This window comes from Thunnus thynnus, chromosome 17, assembly GCF_963924715.1.
Source record: "Thunnus thynnus chromosome 17, fThuThy2.1, whole genome shotgun sequence".
NCBI lineage: Eukaryota > Metazoa > Chordata > Actinopteri > Scombriformes > Scombridae > Thunnus > Thunnus thynnus.
Window position 1 is genome coordinate 24,664,075 of NC_089533.1, and position 16,939 is coordinate 24,681,013.

At 41.6% G+C, this 16,939-nt stretch overlaps 1 protein-coding gene across 9 annotated transcripts in view; it reads right to left on the reverse strand.

Moving 5' to 3' along the window:
• Positions 1 to 14,664, reverse strand: part of caskin1 (CASK interacting protein 1) — a 116,176-nt gene extending 101,512 nt beyond the window's left edge. For 7 of the 9 annotated variants that reach the window (XM_067571278.1, XM_067571277.1, XM_067571274.1 and 4 more), the window contains exon 1: positions 13,722 to 14,664. In XM_067571278.1, the coding sequence (XP_067427379.1) occupies positions 13,722 to 13,815 (94 nt within the window). In that variant the 5' untranslated portion in view covers positions 13,816 to 14,664. Of the gene's footprint in view, positions 1 to 3,409; positions 3,487 to 13,721 lie in introns of those variants that run through there. The other 2 variants (XM_067571272.1, XM_067571279.1) reach the window with 2 other exon arrangements.
• Between the last annotated feature and the right edge of the window lie 2,275 nt (positions 14,665 to 16,939).

Here is a 16,939-nt window from a genome sequence, read left to right on the forward strand (position 1 = left end):
ATTCATTTGAATGGGGTTAGTGCATTTATGGCTGCAGCAGCGCCACACTGGCCTGCGTCGAGAAAGTTGATCCAGAGTCAACTTCTGGAGAAACGCAAGCCAACGTCATGCTTCAGTGGCCAATCACAACCGGCGATCAGACTGATCAGAGCTGTAAACTCTCCCATGAGGGAGTATAAAGATGTCACTAGGAGGAGGGGAGGACGTTTCTCTTTGTCTGATAATGTCTAAAGTAAAGTTAGACTTTGCTGTCGGCTTCCTGATTCATTTCAAAACAGACGAGAGAAAAAGAGAAAGAGAGCTGAGAGCGCCCGTGAGCGAGAGAGAGAGAGAGAGAGAGAGAGAGAGAGAGAGAGAGAGAGAGAGCAGCTGTGGTCGAGTGAGCAAGAGAGTGAATGAGGAGAGGAAGTGGTGGTAGCCAGAAAGCCGGTGAATCAGATCAGTAAAAAGTTATCTGATTGTTTCACAGCGATTAAGAATAAAGGTTTCACAAATCTGAAACTGTGTTTTAATGACTCTCTGGAGTCTCCTTGGTAATCTAGTCCAGATATGACAAGTCTAAGTAAGAAATAACAATGAAATCGCCTTTTTTCTTTTCTCATAAGCAAAATAAAGGTTTCACAAATCTGAAAGTGGGTTTAAACAGTGTTAAGGTTTTAACTATGATGTCTAACACTTTTTCATGAGTGTAAGACGGAGAATAAAACAGAGACTCAGCTGCTGAATATCATTATTTATTGTTATGTTTCCCTTTGATCTCTCAAGCAACTGTCTTCAACTGTGTCAATGATCAAACCAAACAATCAGGGGTCAATGGTCATGTTCAGTATTCAAAGTGACCAATCAAAGGAGCAGACTGTCTATTCCTCCAAAGTCTCAAAAGTCAACTTGATGAGCGAGCTAGCATTGAGCAGTTTCAAACGAAATTTTCAAATTTTTATGTGCAGTGTTATATTGCTGTAACAGGACCATTATTCTAATTGGGAACCAGTAATTTTTAAATTTCTGTAATATTGTCTGTTTTGTCAGTTGTGTAAAAACCTGAGTGAATACTTTTATATTACATACTTAACTATTAAAATTCTACAAAAATACAAATAATCATATTTGAGAAGCTGGGACCAGTGTATTTTTGCTTAGAAAATGTCTTACATAATAATCAAAATTGTTTATCAAGCAAGTAATCATTTCAGCTCGTTTCCTGCAACACACAGTCACTTTCTTTTCTTCTTTTCATCCTAATCGGACCAACTGGTTGGAAGCCCGTGGGAGACATGATCTCACATCAACCTCCCTCCCGCAATCACTTGAATTTAGATATTTTTGCCATCATCCAATTTCATAACAAAATCCAAACCAAAACCCTTTTCAGTTGCTTTTTTCACACCACTAATGTATCTTTGCTTGAGAGGTTTATTTTTATACTCTTGCCAACCCTGTGGAGCTGCTCACTGGACAAAAGCAAAGCTCTAATTTTATTAGGTATTCCATTGTAATAATAGGTCTACATATGATTTATGGGGCAGTGTGTAAAATGGTCATGTACAGCAAGCCTTTTCCTGGATAAATCAAGACTGCGCTGTAGAAAATGAAATTGCCATTTTTTAATTTGTTGTACTAATGCAGATGAAAGAGTTCTACAATAACTATCCGTGCATGAAGAGGTAGGTGGGCATGCTCGGTTTCCTTCTTGAAAAAGGACTCAAGTAGGTTCATATGGGCGAGATTGATTTCACAGTGCTGAGTTTTACGAGACTGAAAGCATCCAACTGAGACAAGCGGAAAAAGACAGTGAGGGTTATACAAAATACCAAAATAGGGAAAAAAAGAAGAAAGAAAAGACAGACCTGGCTTGAAATCACGTCAGATGGCTGTCAATAAGTAATCTGATGTATTGTTAAAGCTGGATTTGGATGAAAATGCACATGCACGTGAACTTTCAAACACTATCACACACACACATACTGTAAGTGAATGCATTAGAGGTCAGGTACATTATACGGCATCTTTTGCAAATCTGCTGCTGTGTGGGCAGCAGTCCAACACCAAACATCTGTTCAGCTGCTGGATCACACATGTACTAGGTTATGTATGGAAACACATACACACATACTGCCTCACACACACACACACTGGGCCAGACTCAACATCTGTCTTGCTGGACAGTCCCTTCTGGTCTCTGATCTCTGCCTCCTGTATGAGTATGTACACATACACACACACATGCTATGAAAGGAGCGGTCATGCAGATATTTTGTTACACCAGATGGTGATGTTACTAGTGCATACAGCTACAGTAATGGATCAGCTACCTTTTCAGAGCGGTTAATCCAGAGAGGTGGGACCACACAGCCCTTCTATAGGATGATCATTTCATGAATCCATCTGACACAACAACAGGTTTGTGGACACACATGAAACCCATGTTGAGTGACAGCTGCTTGACAGCTCATCTCACTGTCAGCAATTGCCCGTTCACCAAACTCGGCCTCCGAACAGTGATTCTCCAATCATAGCTTAGCAACCATTGGATTTGTTTACTGTAAGTTTGGTAGGTGTTGTCTTTTTTTAGCCTTTCCAAAACCAAAAAAACATAAATGCAAAAATGTAAGGAATGGATTCACCTGTGTGTCATCTGTCCTAATGTAAGCTGCAACCATTAGCGTCTCTGAACCTACAACCAACCTACAGTAACCGAGGAAAAGACCTCATCACGATAGCACATCCACTGTAGTATTTCCTACAGGGTTTAGGGTACATGAGCGACTCTGTTCTCTTCTTTATTGGCTTTAGAAGTTCACAATCCAGCAACCCCAGCAAGGTTACCCATGATGGCGTTAGCCATTGCTAAACACATCGGTTAGTTCTCATCCTAAAAGCCTTTTCTCTTGTAACGTTAAAAGTGAAAATATTCAGTTTGACAAGACAAACAAGTAAGCAGCAAAATAGGGATATGTTAGAACAAAATAAGTTTTTGATTTTTCCATATCATACTTTCACTATCATACTACTAAGACATGGTTGTACACTACATCACAATAAAAATGCTGTTTCTTTATTTAATCAACTGCTGTCTTTTAGTTTTGTATGTGGCCACCAAACGCATAGCCTACCTCCTTTACAAGATTTTTGTTTTAAAATAAATCAGCTGGGAACATTAAAAAGTCCAATGAAGATGGTGTTTTCAACTCATGTAGCTAACATTAGCTTACTTAGCTAGCTAGCTACAGCTGATAAGTATTTCTCTGTTTTGTGTCGTCAGGTTATGCTAACCCATTGTTGCTAACTTTGGAGCTAACCCCCTTTACATTTCCAGCATTTGGGGAAACAACAGACGTGACTTTTCAGCATTTATTAATTGACACACTATAGTCTGTACTGTACATTTACTACCAGACTGACAACTTACCGCTAACCCTTTCCCCTGCCCCGTTCACATCCACCGTCACTTCTCTGCCCCTCGCTCTTTCCCACTCGCTACGCAAACATACTCCTTAACGGAGCCACGCGACCAGTAGTTTCCCAGGCAACGACAGAGGTTGACTCACGTACCGGAACAGCGCTGCACAGAGACTCTCAGACGCTATCGAATGAATATCCATTCATTCGGATATCAAATATTAAAAAATATTTTTTGGGGCCTGGCGGGGGTTCTCGTTGTGTCATTATGGAGAAACACAGATTGAGTAAACGTTCAGTACGTTCAATAAGCGTACAGTACAGTTAGACCCAGCAGTCTCCATTAGGTTGGGCGAGTTCAAAGTTGTGAAAACAACGGGGGTGTTTTGAATACACCCCGTTTTCACAGGTAATTTGTTAGTCTGTCCCTCCCGCCGCAGGAAATAATGGATTACTCCTGGAAAGCTATTGATGTAGCACTTTTCTCCTTATAAAAATAACACGGAGATTATTCGACCAATGAGAGTTCAGTCGGATGAGAGCATATCGACCAACTAATCGACCAGCAGACTACAGCCCTAAAAATTACAGCCAGCAAAATCGACAGTCGCCAGCTAGAAATGCAAAGCCTGCTTTTGTATAACTCTGTCTGTAATAAAAGACCCATTGTTTCAAACCTTACTAAGACTTCCAAGTGGTAAATCTATTATCGTTATAATTGTAAACTGCCTTGCAGTAACGGAACGCTTGACAGGCGTAGCAACAGTAGCTAAGGTGTGGTACTTAGCCAATGGTCAATTATTTATCCATTAAATTCAGGTGTATGGAAGAAATTTATTAAGTTTAGAGTTAGTTTAGAATCATTTTGCACTCTAGCAGACAGCATTATTTTACTTTCTTCTTAAGAAAAGTGTATTTCTAAAGAATATCATACAGCAACTTTAACCCCAAAATATTCTCACAGATATCAAAGGGCCTGGCCAAAGGGTGTGTCAGTGCACGACACATTTTCCCAAGCCGTGAGCCTGCACCCAAACTGTGTCACAGCCCTGTTGTTAGTGGCCACTCGCATAGCAAGAGCGGCAGTATTCATTCAGAAAGTCCCAAGGCGATGCTAAATGTATTCACTGTGGGTGTGGGGCGGAACATTTCCAAAAGCTTCTCATGTAGAGTACAGTAAAACCTTGTCCAGACCATGTTAGTTTAAGTTTAAGAGCTGAGAGTGAAAAAAAATGCATAATTTCCTGCCTTTATTAGCTGCTCAAACATTAATTTGAAGCAGTAAGAATACACTCAATGTTGTGAATTCAGGGCATGAGTGGAAAAATCCTGCGTGGCGATGTAGAGGCATAGTCTCACTCTGCAGCAGCTCATGAGAAGACACATACACACACACGCGAGCGCACCTCTACAAGCTAACATACACCTACACATGCATACAGCCATTATATTAGTTACATAAAAAGTCTCAAATGACATGGCTCAGTTGTCTGTTGTCTGTTTTCTATCTCTCTAGTACCTCTGAGACTCAACTCTCATGGCTGCAGAGGAGTGTGCTAGCATGCGTGTGTGAGCGTGACAACTTTTGTCCCCTTCCTGCAATGCTTGACTTCCACTGTAACAATTATTACACACACACACTGGTAAATTCCAACAGTCTGTACCTTTCTGTGCCAGTCCTATGATGTTTGGGGAAAGTTGTGTCTGTGTTTTTGTGTATGTGAGAGTGTGTGTGCATAACCTAGTACAGTGGGGGGTTAATGTCATTTCTTTAATCAGTGCTGATTGAGCAAGGGAGGTCCAACCCCGCTTCCCTTCTCATTTTCTGGGTGGTCTTCATATCCAGACTAAGCCACTTACTCCCCTTCCCCTCTCATCCTGTTAATCGGGTGTGTAGCTACAATAGAATAGAATAGAATAGAATAGAATAGAATAGAATAGAATAGTCCTGACATCCACCATTAACTGTCATATCGCACTTCACACGACATAGGACCTCTCTTGTTTCTGTCCCATCTTTATGCTGCTTGTCTCTCCTTATTGTCACCTCTACCTCCTTACCTGCATTTTACTTTTGCTTTGCTCTCCTCCCCTTCACACTTCCTCCTCTTGCTGCTTATATTTCCTCTCTTTCCTCCTATCACATCACCTCTCTTGTGCTCTTTTCTTCTCCCTGAACTTGCCACCGACCCAGTAAACTATGTGGATGTTATTTTTGGTGCAGTGCATTGTGTAGATGAGTAAGTATGAGAGAGGAGCTTTATGTGTGCACAGCAGTCGGCAATCAGAATTTAAGTGAGGTGGTGTTCAGCTATCCCTCTGTTTCATCGACATGTTCCCTCTTTCATCACTTTCAGCCTTTCATCAAACCTCATACATCTGTCTCACTCCCTCATCACGAAACATCTTCCCCTCCTCTTTTGACTACAAGATATCTCTTTTTTTTTTGCTGTCCTCTCTCTTCTGTGACTCCTCTCGCCATTCCCCCGTTTTCCTCAAAGCAAAATTGTCCATCCACCTCTCTCCCTCTCTCTCTCCATCTGTTCTGTAATTCAATCATAGAGGCAGTCAGCAGCAGGAGTGAGAGATGATGTTTTGAAGGAAAATGCGGGGAACTCAGCCAGCCACTCTCTCAGTATTATCATTTATAATACATGCTGCACTTCAGTTTAAGATAAAACTGTATCAATAACACTGTTGGAGCAATCTTTTGCATATTTGCCTTTTTCCCCTCCATGTAAGCCTTAATATAATAACATACTTAATATGAATTGCTTTAGGTGCACTTTGCCTACTTGCTCCAAAATAGACTTTTATATGTAACAAGACTGACTCTAGCCATGCTAGCGGCCAGGGGTGTCATGCAGTCAGTTTTTTTGAGGGGGCACAGTTTCACAAAACATATGTTAATGTTCACATCAAATAAGTTGTTAATGATATTAACAATATTACAATATGTATGCAATATTGAACAAGAAAATGTTAGCAAAACGGCTTTAAACTCAGGGGTAACATTAGCTGGTTAGCTAGCCCTCACAGTTTATTATTAAACCTGAAGTTAAGAAAACTCACAAACATGTACCTACTGTTTTTACCTAGACTATTTAAAATACAATATTTAAAATCTCCTCATGTCCACCCCCTGTTTTGTTGGACGCATTTCAGTTCTGCAAATTTGTTTTGATAAAAGTAATTTGCTGCTAATAATAGCAAAGGACAACAAGCTAACACCTAATGTTAATTACTTGTGGACTATAGTTAAAACCACTGATGCTAAAGTCAGTTTGAAAGGAAAGTCTGAAGCTCTAAGTAACTGACAGATTCATTAAAGTCATGGCATGCATTAAGTTTTATGGCATGAGCTGAGACTATCCTTTTTACCTCATACGAAAAACAAACAATGCAAAATAATAGTCTCAAAATACAAAATCAAACATTTCATCCACTGTTCTTAGATTAGAATGCAAACATGCTAACATTTGCTAATTAGCACTAAGCTCAAAGGACAGCTGAGACTGATGGGAATCTCATTAGTTTTGCAGGCATTTGTATTTTGTATTCCATGCTTCTTCCTTGTCAAACCCTGGTGCCTAAATTACCCACAACTCAACCACCAAGAGTTCAGTTCAGGTGTGTTGTGCCAGTAGCAGCTAATGTAGCCTCAAGCTGGAATAAACCCCCACTTTATACATGATTTCTTCAAGGCCCTCTTTGATGATATGACAGCAACACCTCCAGCATACATTTTCCTCTCCCTAATGCATGTCATTTAAACCTTATCTCATCTGAGATACCTGCACTCGTTATGATTCTCAGGCAGTTACAATTCACAGCAGTACTGCAAGACAAAGAGCTGGCATCCTGGATACAAGTACTGAACATACAACTACATTTATCAGCATGAGGCTTTAAGCAGTACTGGATGGTATGATATAGTGTCCCAAAAAAGCCAAAACAAGCTTCTCTCCACCATATTTCTTTCATTGACGGTTATAGTTGCAGAGAGAGCACAGTTAACAAATATGAAGACTCTGGCTGACAGTATGTGAGGCTTCCTCTCTGCCTGCCTGCTCCTTTGTGAATGTGCACTGGTGTGGATGCAATCATCTGCTCTACTCCTCTGCCAGCCTCGCACATCAACACAGAGATGGGGGGGAGAGAGAGAGAGAGACAGGGGGTGGTGTCTAGAGTGGTCTGTGAGCATTAGCATCTCCTCTGGCTTACAAGAAAGAAAAAAGGAAGGAGGCAGATAGTGTTGTGTAGAGATGGAGGCATGTGTCAGTCCCGCATGGCAGTAAACAGAGAGAGAGGAGGGGGCGGGTATTGTGCCAGAGGTTGAATCTTAATCATTTTACTGATGCAACAGACACATAGACAAATCTCTTTCTTCCACAAACACACAGCCTTTAATGACACACAATAAATGACAAACATCAATACACATTACACTACCCACCTTGACACACCAACACTGACAGCCCATTAACAAACACAGACCTCAGGTCACACTCAAGGTCTGCTCCATGTGCACACCCACACACACACACACACACACACACACACACACACACACAAACACAAACACAAACACACACACACAACCTTGTCTAGTTAGTCCCTCCAGGTGTTTTTTTGTGATTATTGTGTCCAATATTGATTTTGCAGCAGCTTTTCTCAAAAATTGTGATATAAGTTGCAATGCTTGATGTACTTTTTTTCTGTAAAATTGTGCGAATTGGGAAAAATTGCAAGCAGAGGAAAAAAAATGTGATTTTTTAAAATAAACTACTAACAATGAAGTGTCATATGTAGTCACTTCCTGTGTGGTGCGATGACGTAAGTTACCACAACACAAAATGTGACAATTGGTCCAAATCAGACTGACCATTTCATTGGGAAAAGTTGCAGTAATTTAGCAGAATTGTAAGCTCTCGCGTTAATTATTGCGATTAACTTCTTGGAAGGACTATTTAATGCAGAGAAATCATGGGAAAATTGCAAACCCTCGCAAATACTGCAGAGATTGGTTGAACTTGCAATTAGTTATTGCGATTGCAAGATCACGATTTCCTGGAGGGTTTAGTGCCTTGTGCAGAAGGCAAGATGAGTGACAGCAAACTGATGATGGCTCTCCAGATGGTGCCAGATGTGTCTGCATGAACATGTAGTTCTGTGTGTGTGTGTGTGTGTGTGTGTGTGTGTGTGTGTGTGTGTGTGTGTGTGTGTGTGTGTATGTGTGTGTGTGTGTGTGTGTGTGTGTGTGTATGTGTGTGTGTGTGTGTGTGTGTGTGTGTGTGTGTTTGTGTGTGTGTGATGCAGGTGCATATGTGCAGACTGTATGTCTGGCCTGAGTAGGAGTAAATGAGTTGCAGTAGGGCAGAGCCCTGGCCAGACCCATATCTGACACACACACACACACAGACCAAACCCAACCTTACCTCCTCCTTTACACACATAGACACCTCTGTGCACACACAGTTCAACCACACATCCACCCTTTACCACCACAAACCACTCACACATTTCTCTCCTTCCTCCACAAACAGACCCCAACACACACACACACAGCTGTCCTGTGAGCTTTGTGTTTAATGCTAGATGACAAACAGGTCTGCGTTAACATCAGCCCAGCGTTACTTCCCTGCTGTTTGTCTGGGACTCTCAACCCCACTCTGTCATTATTGCCTCGCTGCTTCTGCCCTGTTAGTTTGTACTAAGAGAACAGTCCGCTTCATGTAATATCAGTGTCCTGCAGACATTTTACAGGCACAACACACAACGCTTTTCGGGAACTGAGAAAAAAGGGGTTGATTTGATTTTTGCGTCCACATATGAAATTTCAGATGGTGTGTTCAACAGTTTGTCTTGCACAAAGCAGTTTCTGTGGTAGGGGTAGCTGTCAGTTATACAAATGATAAAATTAAGTGTAATGCTGGAAAGGCAGAGCTTTGCAGCAGACTGACAGGATTGGAAATTGAGAGGCTCAGACAAATAGAGGGAGAGAGACTCTACAACAAAGCTGAGCAGGGACAGACCTCGATCCTGTCTTTAAACATCTTCACTTATGCTAGATGGTACTTCCAAGCAGGCATAAGTGTACGTTATAGCAGGGCAAACCCTGAGATGGAAGCATGAAATGTTCCAGTCAGCCAACGATTGATTAAGTGTTTATCGAGCAGTGATGGCGGCCTGTGTCATTGGATGCCAGATGAATGATTGATTATCCAACATGCCCCATGTGTAATACGACTAAAAGCCGCACACAGTGGAAAAAAAATAACAGCAACACCTGACAATGGAATACAGTCGCCAATTAATTTGTGAAGTTTACAAAGTTAATGTTGTAACTTTTCACATATTGTCAATCTCAAACTACTACTGTCATTTGTGTAGACATTATAACATCTATATTTGTAGCATTGCTTTCACATACAATCCCAGGTTTGTTTGAATTTAGCATTGTTTTGTTACATTTACAACTGCATTTATGATTCATTCAAGACAGACAAGTGTTGTTTAAATTTAGTTGTTTATTGATTTAAGTCCTGAGTTTCTTGAGTTATATATTAATTTGCTTTACTTACCATACCCACCATGCTTCCCAGGAGATAAAAGGGGGAGTCACCCAACCACTTCCTGCTTTTAAGCTCTTGCTTACATCACTAATGATGTCATGGGTTGGACCAAGTATGGGGGGATTGATTGTATTTAGTTACATGTTTGGGTTAATATTCCTGTGAATGATGTGTGCCTGTGTAAACAATGTTAACTGATACAAGTGGCAGTGCCAGTTTTTAGTATAAGGCAATAATTAAGGGACATCCCTGTGAAAAATATGGTTCTACCTAGACAGACTGGAGGGCCTTTAAGGAGAGAGTTTTGGGTTTGGAGGGAGAGCAGAAGGGAAAGAGGATGTCTGGATAGCTGTGTGCACATGATCATAGCTTAGTTTTCCTGAGTTAAACCAGATTAAGCCAAGTTTGATTTGTTTGTTTTCGTTTTATTTTTGGAGACACTTGTTTTTTGGTCACAGTGGTCTGAATAAATCACTTTTTTGTTGTTGTCACTGAACAAGTCTGAGTCTGCGTCCTATCACCGTCCTTGACTCCCTGGCTATGCTCATCCACAAGCACTCAATTCATATTTGTCTTCCTTTTCCTGTTAATTAGTACCAGATTCAATAGTTCTTTCAAGGAAAGTCCTTGAGAATGTATTCAGAAATGATTTATTTGTACAGTGAAGCGTCCAAATATGAATAAAATTCTGGTGGAGAAATTCTGAATCCTTTATTTGCTTATTTCAATGGCCTAAAAGTAACAGTAAAGTCTAAAAACACAGGAGGCAGCCTGGAATATAAAATAACATATTGTTATTGTGTAATAAATGTAATGAGCCACCTGTGTTCTCTTTTTGAGGTTGAGGTTTGTGGCGTTCTTCATGATAATATGCAGCATGTACTCCTGCTGTCCTCTATCATCTGCAGAATCTGCTTTAAATTGCTTTAGTTGCCATCTGTATGCACTACAATCCACTTAGGTTTGGTGCACAACTGTGTGTGCTGCAAGCAACTGTCTGTTGCCTATAAAATTTGTTTGGGGGCTTACATGTACTCTGTATTTGTTATACTAAACAGTAGTCTGAGAGCGGCTGCCCGCTGAAGTGCACTTCACTGTAGCCTAAAGGTTGTTTTGTGATGTGCTCTTGTACATAATGTACTCTGAGTTCCACAGACACTATTTTGGACCCTACTTGTGCGTGCTGGACTTTACCAATTGTCTTGTAGTTAAGGGATGCCTATATTTTAAACCAGACAGTCCACAGACTACCTTTAATCCAAGAGGTTTCCTGTATGTGCCCTGCTCTACTGTAGCCTGCCGACTTTGTTTGCATGCAGTGCACCCCGCCGGCTCCTACAAACTGTTTGGAAGCCATGTGCTGTACTTCACTGAATCCAGCAGAGTCAACTTTGCCATCTGTGGCAAGTTAGCTCAGTACAAAAAGCAAGTTCAGGTGAAAATCAAAAGTGACGTTTTCTATATGCTTTAATAATAGATGCAAACAATCTACTAAATAATATTTTCCTCCTTTCTCAAATTATGTTAGATTCAATGAGCAATTTCACCCATAAATGTGTTACAGCATGCAAGATTGACAGTGTGGTCATAAACTGCAAAATTTAAATGCAGATACTAGCAGCAATAGCTCAAGTTGTCTCAAGAGAGCATTTTCTCCTACAGATATGAAATGATTTATTCATTCTTCTTCTGTGTTTTCTCCAGTTATGTTTGTACGCTTATAGTCCTATTCCAGAAAAATATGATCACAGGAGAAGGATTGAGTATTTCAGATAGACCAGATCACCAGTATTGAATCTGTATTGAATCTTTTCTGGGTACATAAAAGCTCAGATCAAAGGGCCTACACAGGTGTTTTCACTTCAAATCCCTTATTAGATCTCTCCTCGTGTCTGTGACATCACTCACACTCACTCTCCTGTTCAGTTGTTTAAGGCAGGACAACCTTACACCTTTATCAATCTTATTGGTACGTTGATTTTAGTAACCTTGTGTAAATACAAGCATAGACTGTGTGCACAATCACTCCCCATTTACCATGCCGTGCACTACATTTACTCCTCGATATTTTATTTTAGTGTCTGAATTCTGAGTGTGTAAATTTATACCGTGTAGTGCTCTCAACAATCCCACAATGTAACAAAAAAAGTATTTCCACAGGTACAGGTACTTTGTGTTAACCATGTTTTATAAATGCAAAAATTAAGAGCAAAATAACTATAATTTATAAGTGTCCAAAATCTCAGTTTATATGCTCACTGTAGAGAAAACTATTACTAAGGAGTAGTGAATGAGTGAGCGAGGGAGTGATTTCACACACAGCAATATCTTTAACCTGAGCAGAGCTCTAATTAACCAGAATAACCTGTGTAGGTATAATGAAGGGGCTTTAAAATGAGTGACTAATAGAAGAGAATTTTAACGCTCCTTGTTATTCAGTGTCAGTTTGTTCAAATATAAGCTACAAAGAATAAGGATAATGTTCTCCTTTTGCTCTGTAAATAAATAGAATGAAAACTGAATTCATGAAGTCATCACAGACCAGAAAGTCACAATTCTGGACCATTATACACCATGTCTCCCTTATTCAAATGAGGCCCACCTGCTATTTGGAGCCTTTCCAGTGCAGTTCAGATGCTGCAAACCTGCCTGACTGGAACAATTTTAGCAATTGGACAGTGTGGGGAGCCAATTAAAAAACAAGTCTGTTCAAGATGTGTGGACCCAAGCTGATCTAGCTGTAAAAAGGGATGAATTTTTGTAAAATTTACCTGAATTACCCACAAAGAAATTATAGTACCTGCAGTTTCCTGTATAACATCCCTCCCTGTCTGGGTATAACTGTATCAGCCTGTGATATATCAGTAGAAGTATCAGTATGGCTGCTACCAGCCTCTACAGAATGATCTATCTGCAGTTCTCTCTGGCTTCACTCTGTATTGCCCACACATTAGTGGGCTATGGAAGCGAAACATTGTTGGATGCTGTAGTGCTACATCGCCTGCAGAAAATAAACAATTAGAACAGCAGAGTCATACAGAGCAGGGGAAGCAGAAAAGAATAGAAGTCGGGTTTTACTTCAAGTCTTCGTTCTTTGTGCTTCTTTTTGAACAATGAAAAACGAACACACTTACACTGACAGACAAGGTTTGTTTGTGTATCCCTGCATGTGTGTGTATTGTCATTGAAGGTGATGTTGAACCTTAACAATCACAAGGCCACTGGCCCCGTCTCTCATTAGTGAGACAGGGCCACACAAATCCCACGTCCAAAAACACAACTCCCCCCCCCCCCTCCCTCCCTATTTCTCCCACCCTCTCCCTCTCCCTCTCCCTCTGCTGCAGTGCACTCAGACAGGGGTCTCAAGATGGGCTGTCAGTCTCCAATCACACCACTAATCTTTGATACACCCTGATGCATACAACCCCTCCTCTCTCTCTCTCTCTCTCTCACTCACCTCCTTCCTCTCTCCATCTCTCTCTCTCTCTCTCAACCACACACACACACACACACACACACACACACACACACACATCATCATCATCAGCATCATCATTTAGGCCTGATAGTAGCAATCAGGCAGCAATGGTATGTGAGAAATAGCCTACTAACTATTGCACTCACAGAACCATCCAGGGGTTGGCGTTCCATAGAATACTATAGCTGTGTTATTACCTGTGAGGTAAGAATAGAATAGAATAGAATAGAATGGAATAGAATAGAATAGAATAGAATAGAATGCCTTACTTGCTTTCCCAGGCCGGGGCCTTTGCAGCAGCTTCTGCACGGTGAGCAGGTCCTCGGTCTTCACCGCCTGCAGCAGTTCCTGGTCCTTCCCCATCTTCCGCTCTGAGCCGCTCTACTCCCGCAGCATCCTCCGACACAGCGGCGCTTCAGCCCAGCCTCACCACGCGGAGGGTGCGTCTACCGCGGCCACGATCAGCCTCCCTTCGCCCCCCTGGTCCCTGACTAGATGTGACCCCCCCTAGAGCTGTGGCATATGATGAGGTGAAAGAGCAAGAAAGAGAGAGGGAGGAAAGGGAGGGATACGCTGGGTGGGATGGAGGGATGCTCTCGGGTTCCCCCGCTGAGTGCAGCGCCACTTGATGGGGACGGGACCGGGGGGCGACTGGGCCGCTCTAGATTCCAGTATCAGCGCGGTCTCCGTTGCAGCTGCGCTCCAAAACAACGACTACCGAGTGGAAGACAGCAGCGTACCTCGCTGCGGGAAGGAGGAGACGTCACAAGGACTGATGTAGCGGATAGCCTCGCGGGCTCACTCGCAGACACTGCGCGTAAATGATCGTGCGTTTAAATACCGTGCGCGCGCTGTGTCCGTTTCTCCCGAGGTTGTGCCGCTCTCGTGCTCTGCGTCGTAAACAGAATCCAGTGCTGCTGCTGCTGCTGCTGCAGCCATCGCTCCGCGTGCGCTCGGGCTCTGTATTTGGTAATGATTTCTCCGCGTGGGGGCAGGGGTAGTGAGGGGGGGCACGTACACGCGCCCGCGCGCCCTACAGCTGGCCGAGCTCGCACAGCTAAATGGCTCGTGCTGCAAGTTGGGGGCGGACCAGGAGCGCGGTGCTCTCCCGCCTCCTTTTTCATCTCTCTGGCTGTTTTTATAAAGCTCTCTCTCTCTCTCTCTCTCTCTCTCTCTCTCTCTGCTTTACAGACGAGCTGCAGAGATTTAGTTCAGCTGCCAGGGAGAGCGCAGAGAAAGTGAATAAATAACTCTTCTCTTCTTATTGGCTCGCTATAGTTTTGCTATGATACACTTGATAGAGACCTTGGATGTTGCAGTCATGGCATGTTAACTAAGACAAGTGGTTTCAGGTCTGGACACAAACAGATGGTCCTCTAAAGCACATCTTATGAGCATACACCTGCCTCTGGGGCCTCCTGAGCAGGGGTGTAGCTAGGAACTCAGTTCCTCTGATGCTGCTGCATAGCCTACATCATACTGTAACATTAGGCTACATTTGATAGATTGGAGCAGCTAAGAGGAAAAACAACATTCACATCAGCCTTCAACTTGTAAATTGATATAATGGAGCATATCTAATGGCAGATATCTCATATATGGTGGAGGGCATTTCAGAGATCAAAAAACAGGTGCTGGTCAGCTGGCCAGCAAAAACATCCAATATTAACACTAATCAATTAAGCTGATTCAGAAGAAGCCATAAACTACGCTGTTCATTTTCAGTTGGTTTACTTTAATAAAATATGTTATGCCATAACAATAGCTAACTTAGGCTACCTCACTGTGTGGGGGCTAGAAGTAGACTATGTGTAACCATTTAAGTGAACACTCAAGTCAACAGAGGCAGTTTTCATGTTTTATTTTTCCCATTCTGCTGATTGTAAATCCCTTTTATTACTCCTGTTCCCATGAGGAATGCAAGTACAAACTTTCATCTGTATTTCACCAAAAAGGAATCCTTCCTTTTAGTCCAATGGCAATATTGTTCAGGTAATTGAATAAAATTATCATCTGATCCAATAGAATTATTTTATTCTTTTTTGCCCTCTCTACTGAGGCTTAATTTAATTTTCTTAGTTTTTTTTTTGTAATGTCTGTATTTAAAGTCAGACACCACAGAGTACACTATGTTTTTGTATTTAGAATATGTAATGCCTTTTCATTTTCTTCACAAACTTGCATAGCCTGCATGTAACTTATAATGCAGTATGATCATGAAGACAATTAGAGAGAGAAGAGCAAATATCGGTGAATTTGACCATGACATCTACCGTATCTTCTTTTCTCTGTCCAACCTCCTCCAGATTTTTAACTCCTCTCCTCTCCATTGTGTGTGTGTGTGTGTGTGTGTGTGTGTGTGTGTGTGTGTGTGTGTGTGTGTGTGTGTGTGTGGGCAGCATGCAGTGCTTGGATGCTGCTCTCTGCCTCCTCCACATATCCAGTGAGTTATGTAACAACACTGAAGAGTAGCCCATATAGTACTGAGGGAGTATTTATAAAGCAGTCTCTGATAATGCAAAAGCAGCTCACTACCCTGGAGCTGTGTTAACACTAAAGTTTGATATATAAATGCTTAATTTTAGTTTACCTGCATCACCCCACTGCCCTTTACCTCTTTCTATGTCTCTTTCTTCTAGTACTGTTTGGCAGGAACAGTGGGTTTGAGACAGGATTCAATCTATGTCCGAGGGAGGAAACTGAAGATTCATGAGCCACTTAGCTGTATCTATTACGCTCAAAGAGAGTCTTGTTCTCTCTCTGAGTGTGTATGTGTGTGTGTGTGTGTGTGTGTGTGTGTGTGTGTGTGTGTGTGTTTGTTAACGTGTGTGTGTTGGTGATCGGTGGGGGGAGTGAAATTCTTCACCAGCACGGCGCTTTCTCTTGATTCCGAGAGAAATGAGAAGTTTTTTCACGTGCACACACACGCCCATGTCATCACACCATCAATCAAACAAACAAGCAAACAAGACATGGACTGTTGGAGGTAAAGCAAACACTACAACCTGCAGTGCTTTAAAGGGCAAGGACAACTTTAATCTCTGAAAACAGATGAAAGAAGGAAAAAAGAAGCAGTGTAACTGCTCTGATACAAATTTAATGAATGGTAAAAGAAAGTAATTTCATGATATTTCAGTCAATAATGTCATCATCTGCAACAACATAAAAAGTTAGACTTTGCCCATTGAATTTACTGTTTTCATAGCTAAGTAAGACTTTTTCTAAAGCAAACCAAAGATATCCTGCTTGCATATTGTGATCTTATTGATGAGGGTTTGGAATGATGACTATTCTTGTTTAGTGTGTAGATAAATGGACAAGCTTTGTAATAGTTATCAACGCTTAATATATGAATATTTGAAACTTGAGAGTCACTTTATTTGAGCTGAAGTAAGGATGTGAGGCATCCATAAAAACACACTGCCCTCAAGTGGTCAGTCACAAAGCATACACCAAGACCCCACTGGACAGCTCTCAGTGTTTAGTC